General features: G+C 35.6%; 1 protein-coding gene across 4 annotated transcripts in view; it reads left to right on the top strand.

Annotated features, from left to right (window-relative positions):
* LOC138315282 (ankyrin repeat domain-containing protein 60-like) overlaps positions 1-19,286 on the top strand; it is a 35,153-nt gene that overhangs the window by 8,834 nt on the left and 7,033 nt on the right. For 2 of the 4 annotated variants that reach the window (XM_069256172.1, XM_069256171.1), the window contains one exon: positions 3,221-5,751. In XM_069256172.1, the coding sequence (XP_069112273.1) occupies positions 3,221-3,506 (286 nt within the window). In that variant the 3' untranslated portion in view covers positions 3,507-5,751. Of the gene's footprint in view, positions 1-730; positions 5,752-8,406; positions 8,483-19,286 lie in introns of those variants that run through there. The other 2 variants (XR_011207480.1, XM_069256173.1) reach the window with 2 other exon arrangements.

Here is a 19,286-nt window from a genome sequence, read left to right as displayed (position 1 = left end):
AGACGAAGTCTCAAGTGATCTATTCTAATCGCCTTTTGTCCTGCGTCGTGCAGTGTGCGTCCTGCGACGATAAACAATTTACATTTTCTACTTCTTCTCGAGAGCCACTGAACCAAATGCAATGAAATTTTATAGAAATCTTCCATTTGTTCTAATTAAAGGTCAATCAAAATTATGAATAGTATGCTCCCAGCTCCCTAGGGTCTGAGGGGTGGGGCCGAAAGGGGTCATATAGGATAAAACTTCAAAAATCTTCTGAAATTCCGGAAACGGTAGAATCAAATACTCTTCATAGATGGAAACGTCTTAAGGTCCTTAACAAAATAATATGACCATGGAGTCTCATGTTTCCCTCTGGGGAGGGGGTCAAGTTTACTCAAGTTTATGTAGAGAAAACACATTTTTCAGCATTATTTGGTCATTTGTAACCAGAAATGAGCCAAATATTGCCATAACTATTAGTATGAGATGGCCATTGAATCTTATCAACAAATTTTAAATGACTCACCCCAAGGGGTCTGAATGATGGGTCCAAAAGCGGCTTCTTTTGATTCATACGTTAAATTCTTTTTACAGATTTCAACCGACTTTGTAATGCTCTTTCTGTATCAACACTCAAGTGACCGTCAAGGCCTCTTGGGCCTCTTGTTCTGAGATAATGACAGTAGTATTCTCTCGTATAACCATATAAAGTGTTTTAACTTATGAAACGTCTGTGTTTGCCATTCAGAAAAGATTTGGAGTAAGTATATGATGGAGTGCAGTGTCACACACGGTTATAAAGTCCAATTCAGTCGATAATTAAAATCGATTACAAACCCTTCTTCGCTACGTTTTCTATTATACCGATTTGCAGCTCTGGCTGTTATATAAAATGAACTCATGAGCTGAAATTTTCTATGCAATTTACATTGCGAAGAGTTTTGCATCCAATTGTATTTGGAAGAAAAACAAAAAGTGCAAACGTGTGTAGACGGGAGGGGGATGGTAAACAAAAAAGGGACGTATGCACGACGAAGAAAATGTCGAGAACGACAATTAAAGAAACTAAACTATTTCAAAGTGAAAAATGGAAATATTCTGTAGAACGAACGATGGGAGTTATGTTGGGTAAATTTAAAAATTTAAAATATAAGAATAAAGCAGGAATTAGCAGGATATTTATTTGAGTTAAAACAAATACAAAATGACGTAATATAGAAGAATATGTAATCCGATTTTAATTAAAATTCAATCCAGTGTGTGTACGTAGTTAATGTAGTCGCGAGCATTGCATGATGGGTTTTTTTTTTGTTTTATTTTTAGACTATCTGCAGTTTTGGTAATCTAAAATGATTTATGTGTGTATACTACAATGTACCCACAGGTGTACAGGGAAACTGAGGAAAACTGCTAGTATATATGTATTCTTAGATTCTTGATAATTAGAAAATGGAATTCGTCTGGAATACATTGGATAAAATTATGAATTGTTACAATTTTTGTAGTCAATGTTTTTTCAGAAGTTGACATAACACGTATATTTCCAGCTAGCAAAACGACGTAGGTGAAGTACGATTTACCGTCTTTTACTCTTACCTTTCTGCGGTTATGACATCTTAGTTTGACGCGATTTTTGTGACGTCATAATCACCGCAAAGTGGGACTAATCAAGGGTAAATCCAACTTGACCCACGTCGCCTTTGTTATCTGTAAACCCCCGTATTGATTACATGTCCCTTGTAAAGTTAGCCATTGATGCTCGGGCAACATTGATATTGTCACGTTTAATGTTAGTCACTTGACACCAAGTCCCTTTTACACAGTGTATTCTTTTCACATTGTGTAACCACATATATATAAACTCCCGTATATATAGGAATCACTCCCATATATAACTCTTATCAAACTCTATGTGTTTTCTGCTCTTTTATACAGTATAATAAGTTATTGTCGTGCCAGATTAGTTACCTATGTAACCGCTGTTGTTAAAAGAAAATATGTTTTTGGTGTATCTGTGTGTCTTAGTGTTAGTGTAAATCGTGTGGTAGTCAAATGTTTTTTTGTTGTAGTTTTTTGTGTTTCCTGTCAATTTTTGTGGATGCGATCAGAATAACTGTTGAATTTTCAGGTTTCGACTTTCACATTTGTCATTATCTCGGTTCCCGGGTTTAATTTGTGTGGGATATCTGGTTGATGTACTTGTGAAACTTAATCCGCGACAAATTTAGCAAACTGAAACAGAATAACGCTACGCCAAGGGAATTTTTATGGAATTACATGCAGTCGAATATAGGGGAGCGTGGGCATGCTCGGCAGTTTGCTTGCAGTCTAACGTGCATTCAGCAATTAGATCTTGTGAGAATAGATTGACTTATTCAAATTTTCCAGTTTCCAAATATAAATTACCATGCTCAACAGTAACTCTTAAAGTGAGAATGTGTAGGCTGGATAACTTCTTGAATACTATACAAGCTGTATTTTGGTGAGTGTATTCTAATATATGAAAAAAAGAAATCTTCCAAGAGCTTGACGGAGTTTTGATATATGCAAATACTAATATTTTGGCATTTTTTGTTTTATCTCAACATATATCATGATAAAGCAAGAGCTTTCAGAGTGATGTGTTTCGGCTAACAGCACACTAAGACAGCAATATTAATAACCAATTTTGTTTGTTTACCTTTACAGATTTTATTGCATATGGTATATCCAATTGCTTGAGTCGATGTCGATTAACTGCAGCGTGTCGTGTAAAATAATTACCCTGAAAACTAACCTTATTCAACGAATCGTGAATATGTCATTACATTATTTGATGGATACTTTGACTTAAACGCTATACATTCCTAAGACAAAATTTTTCAGGCAATTTTTATTACGATAGCATTAGGATTAACTAAATGTACAATTTGTATTAAATCGGATGGAGACTTAACGAATTGAAGGACAGGTTAAGATGAATTAAACCATTGAATTTAATTGTTGAGAAGTTGTTGAAGATCCCCTATTTGGTGTGTTAGAGGTATCGACTCTTCCGTCGATCAAACATTATCATACCAAGCGGTTTACTTTATCTTGTTTATGTTGTTTTTTCCATTTCAAATGCAAAGCTTAATTGCTGACATTATATGTGCTTTGGATTGTTTTAACCAATGTACGCACGATTTTGTTGAGGAAAATAAAATAAGAATTTTCTTGTGTCGTCCATATATTGTATTTTCAATGTTTGCTTTTCAAGGAAACGAATGGAGGCTGAAAAGAGTCAGTCATATGAAACCTGGCTTGCACAACGAGAGAAGGAGAAAACTACATCGGACAATCTACCTCCCCGGCCGAATAAAGAACCAACGCCTCCAGTTAATGTAGATAAAGGCCCGGGCTACCTGCGGTCATACCTTAGGTCCCTGGGGAAGACAAAGACAGGTGACACGTACGAGGACTGGCTCAATCTTAAAGAGAAAGAAATAGGACTGGGAAAAAGTACCGGCAGACCGAATTCAAAAATGCCGGTCTCGACATATTAGAGATAACTGTTAAGCGCCATCTCAAGAGCTTAAGGATCAGTTGTTCTATTCATCTTTTTGAGACAGACTTGTCTTAATTCATGAGCTGGAACTAGTTATCATATTTGGTTGTAAGAGTATTGTTTTCTTACAATTTTTAATGACATTGCTCCTAAGATAAAATAGCTGCATTTTCAAAAGGGCCATTACAATGTATTTCTGAGACAAATTTTTCTAGTCAACAAAATAGACGTACGTAACATTTTCGTTTTGTCTTGTTATATATTGACTGTTTTTCAAAATAACTAAATGTCGCTATGAATAACCATTATTTATTGGAACATCGAAATCGTCGGATTATTCTGAAAAAAAAAATGTTACGTTTATTATGTAATAATTCAATTTTGCTTGTTACGAGCATCTTCATTGGTTTAAAAATTTACTTTATCAGCCCATAAAGGAAAAAATGGCGTCGCCGTTTGTGACGTTGCTTCTGATTGGCTGAGATGACGGCGTAATGATTTCATAGTCAAAAGAGTCCCAGAATGAATTTTGAGTATTGAAGAGATCATCTTTAGTAATTTGAATTATAAGGATTAATTTTAATAGATTTTTTTATGTTATGGAGATATAACACAAAAATCTGAGTGTACTCTAAATAAACCGCGAAGCGGTTTATTTAGAGTACACTCAGATTTTTGTGTTATATCTCCATAACATAAAAAATCTATTCAAGTTAATCCTTAATTAGAAGAAAACATGAAATATTCTACATTATCTGGGTTACGATTATTTTATACAATAATTGTTTTTCATCCAGTATGACAATTTGAACATGGGAGCATGCTAGTATAATAGTTTTATAAGAATATCACTAGGCTTCATGCTCGGTATTCATAGGCCTCATCTATTCAACAGATGGAGTATAATTATTTTGACAAACTACGATGTATATGTCATTGAATCTGTCAAAATCAAATGTTAAGCTAATGGGTACTTTGTTTTCAAGTATGGAGCTAATGGGAAATTTATACCATGTCTGGGTCTTTTCTGCACCATATCTATGATAAATTAAAGAAATTATCGTTCATTTCATCTGTGATATTTTTGTCAATATTCACAATATTTTCTTGATTGTTCAAAAATACCTATATTATACTAGTCATACATTTCAATTTCTTTCGTATTTATTCTATATAACTTGTCAACGTCATTTTGTCTTTCTGTGTCAATCTCCATTTTCTAAGATTTTATATCTTTTTAAATAACTGCCAAGCATGACGTGGTCAGTGATACAGTTATCATTGTAGTATGTATTTATTATGTAAATTTTATTCTGATAGCTATGTTACAACATGATACTATATCTCCTGCTAATATGCATTAGGATCTATATCAACTGCTGAAGTGTAGCCTCGTTACTGCTGATGTTTACGAAATAGTCGCGAAAGTGTAGTTTTAAGCTAAATTAGAATGTTGTTTGACATCAATTCGCGTCATAATGTCATGTTTGTCCGGAACAAACTGTTTATTATTAAGCTACAAGATACATCACTATTTTGGACAGCAAAACACCAATTATATTTTTTTGTATAAATATTACAGATTCACGGAACTTTATTCGATATTTTATCGAAAAATTTCAATTACATGTTCATTTAACATATTGCCTCGATTATGCAACATTTAAAACGTTGATTCATGAAACATTTTTGATGAAATGTTAAATATTGAACCATATCTTTACTACCATACATAGTACATGAATTTGAACTTGGAAGAAAATCTTCATAATTTTTAATTTGACTGTAAAAGAAATGATACGTTCTGTTTGTTTTATTTTAGAAATATATATTTATATAGTTACATTATGTGATAGATAAATAAATGTAGATCTGATTGTGAAAGTGTGAAGTTTGTGAAAATGTGTAAGTCTGATGTCTGTATATAAAAACTGACATCGTTTGTAATTGTGTATGTCATTTCGTTATGCAGATTGTCCTGCTCTTGTGAGTATGTATTCAAGATTATGACGTCACGAGAAAGTGACATGGATTTCTCACAAAAACCAATGACGTAACAGACATTTATAAGTAACAAAGTGATTGACGTTGTTATACGGTTGTAAAACTATCGATATTTTGTTCATATATCTAATTACGTTAAGTTCACCATTTTAGGTCTCTCGAAGGTTATATAAACTAGATTGTTATTTATCTTAATTTTATAACAATTTGCTTACTTATTAAATGCATCACAAATCTGACTGTTTTCATTCTTTGTTCTGTAGCTATCAAGATATCACTGCTTTCTAAGTGTTCAAACATATTAGGATACAATCGCCCACTTGTTTAACAATTTTATCAAATGATGATTCGTAATAATGGTGGTATTTTTAGCCCACCATCATCAAATGGTGGGCTATTCAAATCGCTTTTTGTCCGTGGTCCGTCCGTCCGTCCGTTAACAATTCTTGTTATCGCTATTTCTCAGAAAGTACTGAAGGGATTTGTCTCCAAATTCATTTGAAGGTTCCCCTAGGGCCCTAGTTGTGCATATTGCATTTTGGGACGGATCAGTCAACAAGATGGCTGCCTAGTTGTGCATATTGCGTTTTGGGACCGACCGGTCAACAAGATGGCCGCCAGGCAGCCATATTGGATTTTGATATTTAAAGTTTGTTATCGCTATTTCTCAGAAAGTATTGAATAGATCATTCTCAAATTTCACATGTAGGTTCCCCTAGGGCTCTTGATGTGCATATTGCGATTTGGGACCGATCATCAACAAGATGACCGCCAAGGAACCATCTTGGATTTTGATAGTTGAAGTTTGTTACTGCTATTTCTCAGAAAGTACTGAAGCGATCTGTCTCAAATTTTATGTGTAGTATATGTTTGAAAAAGTTTAAAAAGTAGAGAAAAGATCTATCTTTCCATTGTCAGACATAGATCATTCTTTGGTGGGCGCCAAGATCCCTCTGGGATCTCTTGTTAAAATAAATAATTATGCAAAAATACTTCATTTACAGCTTTTTTAGCCCACCATCATTAGATGGTGGGCTATTCAAATCGCCTTTCGTCCGTGGTCCGTCGTCCGTCCGTCCGTCCGTTAACAATTCTTGTTACCGCTATTTCTCAGAAAGTGCTAAAGGGATCTTTTTCAAATTTCATATGTAGGTTCCCCTAGTACCCTAGTTGTGCATATTGCATTTTGAGACGGATCGGTCAACAAGATGGCCGACAGGCGGCCATTTTGGATTTTGGTTGTTAAAGTTTGTTACCGCTATTTCTCAAAAAGTACTGAAGGGATCTTTCTCAAATTTCATATGTAGGTTCCCCTAGGACCCTAGTTGTGCATATTGCAAGTTGGGATCAATTGATCATCAAGATGGCCGACAGACGGCCATCTTTGATTTTGATAGTAAAATTTTGTTACTGCTATTTCTCAGAAAGTACTGAAGGGATTCTTCGAAAGTACTCGAGGGATTCTTATCAAATTTTATATGTAGGTCCCCCTAGGGCCCTAGGTGTGCATATTGCATTTTGTAACTGATAGGTCAACAAGATGCCATCTTGGATTTCATTGTTGAAGTTTGTTACCACTATTTCTTAGAAAGTACTATAGCGATCTGTCTCAAATTTTTTATGTAGTGTGTTTGAAAAAATTTGAAAAGCAGGGAAAAGATCCCTCTTTCCATTGTCAGACATAGATCATTCTTTGGTGGGCGCCAAGATCCCTCTGGGATCTCTTGTTTCAGAACAAATTGCGGTATTAATTTCTCTTTTTACACGTCAATATGCACTTTAAAAATTACATAATTATTATTCGGCTTTAAAACAATATAAATGTAAACAAATTCTTACTGTTTTTGAATAGATCTCGGAAAAATATCAACTTGTTTTTCAAGGCTAACATTCCACCTTTTTATTAGCGTTTAAGCTAACACGTATGTACAGTGTAAATATATATATAACTTTCATGATATGAACTTTTAATAACAGTTCTGAGAAGCTAACAGACGTCTTAAAGCTATTAATTCTGCAATATGTCTGCGAACTAACTAAGGATCTGATTGATACGTTTGTATTAGCAGATCTGGCCCCGATTTCTCGAAACAAAAGTACAAACTTAAGTCAAAACTTAATTTTTTTTACCTTATATAACTTATATGAATATTTTTGACTTAAGTCTGTTTTTGACTTAAGTTTGTTTCGAGAAATCGGGGCCTGCTAAGTTAGTGTGCTTACAGATTTATATAGATCAATCCTCTCAGACCAGTATTAAATTATTCAGAAAGAAATGAATCGGAAAATCTTTAAATTGATTTACATCAAAGAAAAACGACATCGGGAACATTTTAATCCCATTAGAACTTAATGTGAATAATTTATCCGCGGTCTAGGTACATGTTGATAGGAGTAATTCGACTTACAGAATGTAGTGTCTGGATCTGTCACGCTATCCGATCAATCAATGTCCATGGAAGCGATTTCGTGACACCAACCAAATCAGCCTTTACCTCTTCAATCCGACCGGTTCGTCACCTTGCTCTAGAGTCCTCAAAATCCAAACCTTTTTCATCGTTCTGTTGAACGTATTTACTTCAGGCGGGAATATATTCTTTATGATGTATTGGCCTGGTCTTGCATTGGCTTACTACGAAATTCGGACGGCAAGTGATCACGCACTGAAATATCTTTAACCAAGATGACCTTTGGTTAATGTTAAGCAAATGTTAAAACGCATGCAAATCTGCACTTTCATGTAAGAGGGGATTTCAGTACTGAGTAAGACTAGTTTAAGTTTAATCAATGTTACCTGAATAATTGAATATCAAATTGTTACTGAAATGGAACACATTTCGCTTACTGTAAATCAAATTCTATTCGTGAAAGGCGCTCATCTTATTTCTTTCTAGGCTTGACATAGTGTAACCTTGGAAAAGACTGATGTTCAGTACAAAAAAATGTCAAGTAAAAGGAGAATGTATTGAGGTACGTATTACGTATTGATTTGACACAGAATCTTCTGTGTAGGGAAACTAAACAACTGGCGGCTTTCTGCCTGTTCAACTGGCACTGTGATAGGTAATCTAGTTTTCACACACCTGCGTCTCTCCGATTGAAATCACAAGAAGTCGCAATTTTGTGTTATCCCTGACATTTGATAAAGTGTGTGAGATAATAGATACACTACAATGTCAACTCACACCATTTACATACAGACAATTTATTGGTCTTTTCGTGTCTGATGTTTATTCAATGGGGTTTTCGCCCACTAGTCCCAGACTATTTGTTCACAAATGCCATGTTACATTTGCCTATTTCTATAATACTATCTGTTGTGCCAGTTAAAAAATCTTCGATCTTACTATTGGCATGGCACACAATGAGAGATTTTGTGCGTTTTGGGGGTATATATCTGGACTGGGCTTAATTCGTGGAAGATGTCATCCTCGATACTCCAGGAGTTCCGATCACTTACGATCTTCTACACCCCTGGACTATGTCATGGTAAAACTGAAGGCAGCTCAGGGGAACAAATCCGAACCAATCACTGGCCTGCAAAAATCTTGTGAAGGCTACAGAGAGAGCGACTCCTACTCCAAAGCCACACAGTCATTTGATGTACTAAAGATGTATTAAAGGACTATATTATCTGTTCTCTTCTGTTGCCTCCAGTTTTACTAGGAGATAATCCAACGGTGTAGAGATCGTATGTGATCGGAACCCCTGGAGTATCTCGAAGATGGGAAGATGTTAGCAAAGTAGACCAGTTCTGGAGATAGTCACATTATACCCAAACCAGAATCGATTGAAATGTAATGTATACGAGGACTCACGATAAAGTACAAGGATTTTACTAACAAGCATCCCAGAAGATTGAGAGTTATCTACTGAACACTGACAACATCCGCAATAAATTTTGATCCAATCCATTTATAATCTCTGTCCTAAACGAGAAGCTGGCGGTCGATGATATAGTTATTTTGATTTTTTCTCCATTACACTTCGTAAACCGCAACCCATCGCCGTTCTATAGTTCTTTATTCTTTCCCGCTCGTTGTTGGCTCTCAAACAAGGCCTTTTCCATAAAAGAGCATCTTTAGAAACATGCCCAAAGATCTGGCAAGTACGTACGTACGCTTAGTGGATATTGATAAAGATTGTTATAGGAAGATCATACAATGTGACATTCCTTTGCTGGCGCCTTTGTACTTTTAATTTCACACCAGCGTTAGCTCAGCAATGTGATGCATGGTACATTTACAGAATTTAATTTTCTGATTGCCTCTGTTTCAATGCTGAGACGTGTTTTCAAACATCACGATTTCCGTGACAAATACTCTGCTGAAAGAGAAAAAACACTTTAACACGTAAAACTGGCTAGTTATGGCTTTCAGGCGCGTGCAAATATTTGGCGTAAAATAGGGAATTCTCCTAATAGTAATCGCAATCTGGATGATAACTTTTTAGTTCTCTCGGGTAGACTTGTTCGGTCGGTACTCTTTAATATATCCGTATTGTCAAAGTACAGGTTGATCAGATGATAAATATGATTTGCTGGTGTTAAGTTATGTATTACCCAGTTCGACATAATCCATCGACGATTTACTTTGTTGTTATGGTAATTGCAATAAGTGCTCGACCTGTACTCTACTCCTTATTCTCACAGGATAGTTCGGATTATGTGTCGTTTGCAAACATACAAATAAACAAAATCACCTTTTGTTTTATCTCTAAAATTGTGAATACAACCTTTTTCATGAATGAAACTTAGGTCACTGTGCATTTGTGCTACCGGGCTCATTGCTCATGAAAATGACATTTGATGTTATCGGTCACTTTTACCAGTGCGGTACATGTTTGTAGCTTCCCTGTATATACATGCATGTAAATAGAAAAAAACAGACGAAAAACCTTTTAATTGTATTTATCTAAACCTGTATTTCTATATCATTTCCAATGTTTATGAGGCTGTATGTAGGTCATCCAATCACTAAATTGATTTGCACGCGCATATCAATAATATTGAAAGTGACCATAAATGATTCCAGACATCATAAACGACACGCGAAAAAACCCGAAAAAAACTGAACAATGTTGTATTATCGGTTTCCTCATGGATATACTTGAAAGTCACTGCCATTTTTGAGCATGCTCGAGCTCATTGCTACCGTGTTGCATCTTATCACTTTCAGATCAACTTTGAATTTGCTGTGGTAAGCCTTTGAATGATAGATCCTCCTTTCTGTGTAAAAGGATGTGAAATGCTTATATATGGAAGTATTAATGCAATCGATCTTCCTTTCTGTTGTACAAGAAGTCATGACACATGCTTCAGGAAAACGAGAACACCTAATTGGTCCAAGCTATCGTTTCCCAATGTATCTAACTGTGGTGATAGGATACAAAAGAGTTTGTTTTATTATTAGGCATATAATCTCTTCATATCTAAATCATTTGCCGACTTTTCGTCTTCTTGCGCTGTGAAATAAATGAATAAGCATTTTCCATTGACTTTTTAAACAAAAGCGAAAAACTTTCGAAAGTTGCTTTCGTTAAAGAAAAGGAATGACATTGATGAAGATTGAACCTATAACTTCCTTTCAGTATTTTAGGCGCCATGTTCTAGATTAGATCTTTATATATATATCAGTCAAATATATTATGGACAGTGTTTACCATCAAGAATCAGACATGTATTAGAGAAGAAAATAAAGATAATATATTTACTAGTGGAAGAATTTTTCTGCTGCATACGGTTTGTAGTTGTAGTAAGTTTATCAATAAACAAAAAACTACATAATTTATTTTCCTGTGTCATCCAGAAAAAGGTTTATCATACCATTCAAATGCTTACCACAGCGAATTCAACGAAGTTCGGATTCTTCTTTAACAGCAGTGGCGACATCTGAAATCCACACTATGGCTAAGACTATATAAACTTCTAAATTCGATTGTAAATTCACTCTTCTCAATTGACTTTGGAATCAATTTCGTTAAGCAGTAAAGTTTAACCAATCGGATTTTATGCTTTAAACAGTCTTTGAATTAAAATCGATCTAAGAGTAATAACGTTAGAGTTCAATCTCAATATCAATGATAAGGCAGAAATATGTCTGTTTAGGATTACACTGGGAAAAAATAGGGTCGGTAGGTCGGAAGTTTTCTTTATTACTTAATTTTTTAGTGTCTTTCACTCCAAAGTAATGGCCGGAACCGGAGTCTAAGATCGAAATCCTGACTTTCGATTTTTTCGTAGAAAAGTGGAAAAGAAATAGGGTCAGCCTAAACAGACATTTTTTTGCCTAATGGACTGATTTAATTTCTGTCTTTAATAGCTGATTTACTGTTCATTCAGTGTGTGACTCTTAATGCCAAATATAACCTTATGTAACAAAGGACGTCATATGTTGTTTTTTTCTAAAGCTTTACAGTATTTTAGATAACACCTAAACATCATAACATCACTCATCGATTAACAATGAACATCTCACTATATCTATGATTCAGGTAAACAATGTGTGTCCTTAACACAATAACTCGGGATTACCTTTTAAGGGGACAATTAAGTCTAAGAGTGCACTAAAATTTGCACATATATTAGAAACAAATCTGTTCTAATGGAAGTTAGAGTTGTTGGTACCATGGTAGTATATCAGAAAATCCCACTGTGGTAAAATGTGTATAAAATGTTGATACTCGCTAGCTGTCTGCCATGGCGATCCCTGGCAAGTGACAGTGGAGTAAGGAAGCTTTTGTCTAGAACTACTGAAATCGTTTTACAGTAGTGTGCTTACTTTATTAGGTGCATGCTCTTATCTGAAAAACAATGCCATTAACTCTTTGGTAGTTATGTATTGCATTTCTTTAACCTACGTGACATCCCTCGAGTATGGGTATAGCGTATATATAGTACCTGCTTAATCGTATTGCTATACGATTCGGAATTTCAATGTTGTCAATTAAAATACTTAACTATGTCATGAATATTTCAATATTTTTTGTTTTATGTTTCATGGAAATGTAGAGCAATACGCTAATGCCATATTTTGCTTCGTGGTTATGTAACATAATTAGTCTCACTGAATTGTCCGTTAAAAGACTGCAAATCGAATTCGTCAATGTTCTATTTAAGATTCAAGGGACTTAATATTTCTACTACACTTTTATCCACCATTTAAGACTCTTTAGAATTGAAACTTGATATAATATACCCCTGCATTATAAGTCTGATCTTATTATGGAAAATGTCCACGAAACTTTCCATTAGTCTTCTCCAGCGTGAACATTTCTCGAACTAGGGCTTTCTTTGCTAGAACAAATGTTTTGTTCTTCATGTGCTTTTTCTCTCACATGTTTTTTTTACTTGCATAGCATGCAAAGAGCAAAAGCTCAGTTTGTTTCTAACTGCGTTGTTTCTATTTTATGTCTCTTTCTATGTTCTAAATTTAGTGAACAACTTAAAGCAAAGTATTTTAGTACATTTCATGCTTTGAAGCCACAATAGATTGTATGATGTTGAGCGATAAAGTTTTGTGCTGTTTTGAAATCGGAACACACAATCACCCCCTTTTCGTCTATCACGTGATCAACAATTGTCGATCACGTAAGCGATATATCATTGAAATGAGTTCCCCTCCCAGGAAAGGACTTGTTCAAAATCAATAAACGATGTTTAATACTTTTGTCCATGTAACATTGCAGCCTACCAATGAATCGCCCTTCAACATCTTTATGGTTAAACGACATTCTGTGACAGAAGTTACATAACGAAAGGAAAATAACTCGGTTTGATTTCCATCGGGCTTTGACGCCAACTCAAACCACTTATGGTGCATGGTAGTACTGACGAGTCATCGGTGGATGAAACAGTTGTATGACAGATACTAAAAATATTGCGATAATTCAATAAAATGGCGAAAATGAACCAAAATGGTTCTGACTTGTTCTATCAACCGCTGTGGCCAGTGAAGATGTGAAATAAAGTTAAAAAGGAGAGTTATAAAGGTTTCCACTGACGTGTGGCGAGGTTGTGAACTATGTTGTAGAAGTAAAAAACTGCTGATTGAATTAAAACATTTTAGTTAACTCTTGCTAAAATAACCAGAGAAAATAATTGCTATATTGCCAAAACGAATTCATTATGGAGCCACCTCTTGAAAACACAAAATGGGGTAAAAACGCTCAGCGAAGTGAAGATAAAAAGGCATTTATTTTTTTTAAACCCCGCAGTTGATGTTAACGTGTTTTGTACGTGTCCTTGAACACTTCCCGAAACTTAACCTTTGATGAAAATTATACTGGGGCCATACTCACGGAGTTTTATTATTATGCTGGTAGTGAGGGCAAAAAGGACAAAAACAGAAAGAATGGATCGAAATTGTTCTGCTGGGAGAATATCCATGAATTGATTTCTGTAAAAATAAACGACTGTTTTCCGGGGTCCATTAGAGGCGTGTGCTGTCTCCATAGTATCGCCCGGGAAATGTTGATTTACTTTTCTTGTGTTTCATGTTCTCGGGTTACTAAAGACGGTGTCGGGCTTTGGTGGGAGCAAAGAGAAAGTGGAAAAAATCACCACGACCACCATCTGTCATCTTTCTGGAGGAGAGTAGGGTATAAGGGGCTAGTTGTTCGATAGCCCATATCAGACTAGACTGGCCAACAGAACAAAGTTGTTTTATAGATTATCTCCCCCTAGTTTGAAACTTAGAATCAAACATGTAGTAGAAACAAAATTATCAAGCCAAATTTTAGTGATTTTTTTTCTCAATATTCTAGACTGGTGGACAGTCTTATATCAGCCATCAAGTTAGATTTACCTAATGTTTTATATTTTATAACTTTATGAAGCGTACACGACCGTTTACAGCAGACAGGAGCAAAGCATCCTCGTGAGTTCATGGAGACTGCTAACGGTAATTTGAGGATTTAAATTCCAGTATTGAACTTAACTTCTGGATGATATCTAATTGATATATTTAAAAATAAATACCTTTTTAGTAATATCAATAATATCGTTTGAGATGTTTGATTGTCATTGTCATTGTGATGAAGGGGAAGAAGTAATCAGAATTGCCGCGAACCACACAAATGAAGTACGATGTAGCACTCATAGTAAGAGACCAGTTTCTATGTCAACATTTAAAATGAAACATCGTTTTGTGATGTGTGGTTTTATCCGTAACTGCCACAGCGGTGACTCCCAAACGTCATTACAGATCCAAGGAGAACTTGAACAGGCGCATGTTGAAGAGGTCATTGTCACGAATAATTTCACCAGAAGAGTGATATCGTTCGTGTGTACTTAGTCTGATCCATCGCTTGCAAGTTTAAGACAGAATTAGCTCGGTTACTGTAATTCGTCTGTATTTTTGCATGCTATTTTTCGCTCGCAAATTCTATGATCAAAGATTCGAGAACGTTTATTTTGGCGAATAACATATACCATATATTCTATTATATCGAGTGTAACTTTTGTGTTCCACGAAAGTTGTAATTATTTGCGCGTGCGAATAAAATGTCTCTCCTTCGTTATATTGCTACTCCGACAATGGTAATAATTATAAAACCCATTTTTGACAAAGCTAGGCTAACCACATCCATTTGAACTGCAACATCTTTTTCACATCAGTAAGGACAAACGGAAATATATTAAGAAATAAGTGAACGGGTTCTGGGTCTAAAACTATAATTTCAGTGGATATGAGAATGAGTGTTAAACAACTCCAGTTATACTAAACACTTTACATCCATCATTGATTTATTCTCTTTCTTTCTTTTTAGATCCGTATTTCAATCAAAAGACTTATACATTGAAATTAATTTCCTTCGAATGAACCATGAATAGGAATAGTTTCATTTGTTTGTATGCTGTGAGGGTGTTTTTGTTGAAAGTTATAGGAGCGTTTCAGTAATCGATGACCATCATTTTCACAGCATGCCAGCTACGATAGAGTGTAGACCACTGTATATCGTATGTATTGTTCGTTTGATGTGAAGACTATCAGTGTCTGATATCTGAGGACGTGACGGCCGCCAACCATTCCTCATCCTTTATTGGGACGAGCTACGGATGTTAGCCAGTGTGGGGAACAGAAAATCAAATTACAACAGTTTATAGATCTTCAAAGGCCACACATAAATCACACCATTCTGTTCTCCTGTCTACCTCTGTAAACAGCGTTAGTACTCCATAAACCCTGAAAAGCTTGACGCAAAATGTCGATCTCATATACCATAAACTATATATTCTCGCACCTTGCACAGGGACATCTCGCCTGATACCCAGTGCTAGATTTTTCTATCTCGTCCGATCTGTCTGGTACCTTTACGCGATTTTTGGCGGAATTTTACGCCATTCGTGTAGCAGTCCGCGCATGTGACGTCATACTCTCGAATCGGTGACGTCACACACTTCAGACAAATAATATTATTAGAAACGTACATTCAGTCATTTATTATGTGTTGTTGGGCTGTTGTTTTTAATTATTAAAACAGTATGTACCGATTGATCATTGTTTTACTTTATTACATGTATAACCGAATTATAGTTTTTCGCGGAATGACCGCGCAAAAGTCGAAGCGCAAATGAAATGGTCAATCGGCTTTGAACCAGGAGGCCGAAGATGGGATAACTTTACATTGAACAAGTATATAAATGGGTTTTATAATATCTTGGAGGCGCGAGAAAAAAATCGATTACCTTCAAGTGATCGAGATCGGGTATCTCAGTCTCGGGATAAGATTTTGTAACATTCCAACCTCGGCTAACCCCTCGGTTAGGATTATGTTACAAAATTACAGGTAACAGATTTTATTAGTCTTATTTTCTATCCTCCTCTCCTGTTCCGTAAGGTATGCTGCCATTTATTATTTAAGTGACAACTACACTGTGTATATACTAACAATAAACAATGAGTATAGATAAAACAAATATGCTCAACTGTGATATATCTTTGTTTTGGAGAAATTGCTTCATTGGAATGTCCCCCCTCCCTACTTTTGTATTTCAAGAAAATGTAATGTTGTGTGAGCTTGTCAAAGCGACAGGCGACGTTCGTCATATTAGGATATTTCTGTTCGAGTTGAGATGATTCGTATCTAATGAAATGTTAATTAAATGATGGTTTACTTAATCAGAGCTTTGTCAGGCAGTTTAAATTTCCCACAGGATTTCAACTTAATAAGATGGAGTGTAGTAATATTGGTGTCCAAGACATTTATCATGTCTCCTTTGTTTAGTTATTGCAATGACATTATTCTGAACATTTTCCAGCAAATGTCATGTAAACAGGACGCATAACTTCTGTTTACACTGACAATTAACCATAGAACGCCAGTAAATTCTATACATGCTTTTAACAGGATAGTGTGGGTTAAAGTTCCTACATATATATATAATATTGTACATGTGCTCTGCGTTCAGAATTTAATGCATTATCAATACGTTCATCTGATGTATCGTTCCCCAGGGACAATATTTATACCTTAATTGCTCTACAAATTACACACTACATATAACACAGCTTTCCGCCTGGTTTCGAATCTATGACCCGTCCTTAAATGACCCAATTGTGTTGACAAGGTGCCAAACCTGAGGTGAATACAGAGCACTGAGGATTCACAGAGAAATGATCACAGCCAATTACTCATGGTTAGTGACTGTAACATGCCAAATCATCTTAACGGGTGATGTGTTTGACATATCCTAGTTGGCAGCAAGTAACAGAATGGTTTGTGGCCATGGCACAACCCCTGGCCTTGAGGATTACCTGCTATAGTTGGTCATTACATAGCCAAGTTACAGTTAGTTGATGTGACATGTCATTAAAATGAGATTTTATAGATGGACGTGATAAATAACTTTGTCTTCGAGATGCTATTTTACAATTAATCATATAAATAGACAAGGCAAAGAGATAAGTAATTATTGATAATATTTTTTATTTGGCCAATAAATCGTTTCATTTAAACATAATTTCATTGTTGGTTGCACAAAATAGACATTCCATGGAAATATTATTGTACAGTTGGTCGTGATAAATAGTCAGGTCATTGAAATAATTGCAGAATTGGTCACCACAAATAGCCAGGTCATTGAATATGATTGCATAATTGGTCAAGGCAATAGCCAAGCCATTGAAATGCGATTGCACAGTTGGTCATGACAAATAGCCATGTCAATGTAACATGATTGCATAGTTGGTCGTGGCAAATAGCAATTCCATTTAATAGGATTGCATAATTGGTCAAGACAATAGCAAAGTCATTGAAAGGTGATTGCACAATTGGTCATAAAAATAGCCATGTCAATGTAATATGATTTTATAGTTGGTCGTGACAAATATTAATGCCATTGAATATGCTTGCAAAGTATGTCATGACAAATAGCCAAGCCATCGAAATGTGATTGCACATTTGGTCATGACATTAGCCAAGCCATTGAAATGCGATTGCACAGTTGGTCATGACAAATAGCCATGTCAATGTAATATGATTGCATAGTTGGCCGTGGCAAATAGCAATTCCATTTAATAGGGTTGCATAATTGGTCAAGACAATAGCAAAGTCATTGAAATGTGATTGCCAGTTGGTCATGACAAATAGCTGGACAATGAAAAATGATTACATAGTTGGTCGTGACAAATATCCAGGTCAATAATATGATTCCTCATAGTCGGCCGTGATATAGCCTAGTCAGTATGATACACAGTTTGTGATTTATTGCCAACATGAAAAAATATGTCCACATTCAAAATCACCAAACATCAGAAGTTTCCCATTTCCTTTCCCAACTAACCAACAGGAAACCGCTTTGTTAGGCATGGCTGTTACATAGGCAAATTAATGACAAGGGAAGGCAGAGAAATCAACTAGATACCAAAGTGTTTGGTAAGAACAGTACACCGAAATGGTAGAGACAATGACCTATTTACGACAGTCGTGAAATGTCGTAAACCGTCAAAGTTCTAATTGGTGCGACTACACTTTCACGCGTCTAGAACTCGTATGTAATGGTTACATTTTTAGAGGTCCAAGACCACATCAAAGTATATACTAGGCTATTGAAATAACCGCTCAGGAGGAAGCAATGAAAATATGAGTTAGAATTCTATAACCTTTCTCATTTATATGATTAATTTTTTTCTGGCATAGAGATATTGGGCTTGACACGCTGACAGTTGTGAAATATTGCAGTATATAGACTTTATTCACGAGAATGAACTGTTAGTTGATTGGGTATCAATCACATGTTTTCTCTCGTTAACGATGCCTGGCTGAGGTCATCCATCACAGAAGAAATCGATGGTACAGACGGTGGGAGGTAACATGGCGGGTTCTTCTATCTGTACCGGGGAGTCAAAAACGTAATGAGATAACCACAGGGTACACAAAACAATAAGTACTACAATACAGAAATTTACAGACTTTCTTGTTGTTCTAAATAAAAGAGCAAACATGCAAGTAGCTGCAATATTGTAGCTCAAAAGACAGATAAAATGGTGTCGTCTTTAGGCCGGAGAGCATAGTAGGCCGGGTACGTATATTCGTTCTAACAGGCGAGCAATTATCTAATATCAGTATCGTTCTACTAGGTTATTGTTTAAACTCCTTCTTAACATTCAGGTTATGCTTCAGTAAGATAGCACTATAAATAAGGATACACAACATGACCACACTGCAAGATAGGACATTAAGCATGAGGAATCAAATATCCAAAAATATACCCCCTAATAACTAGGATAATACAGATTCGCGAGTTGGATGAAAACTAAGAAAGAATTGCTAT

This window comes from Argopecten irradians, chromosome 2 (genome assembly GCF_041381155.1).
Source record: "Argopecten irradians isolate NY chromosome 2, Ai_NY, whole genome shotgun sequence".
In the NCBI taxonomy this organism is placed as follows: domain Eukaryota; kingdom Metazoa; phylum Mollusca; class Bivalvia; order Pectinida; family Pectinidae; genus Argopecten; species Argopecten irradians.
Note: the sequence above shows the minus strand (reverse complement) of the source record. Positions and strands in the feature narration are given on the sequence as shown.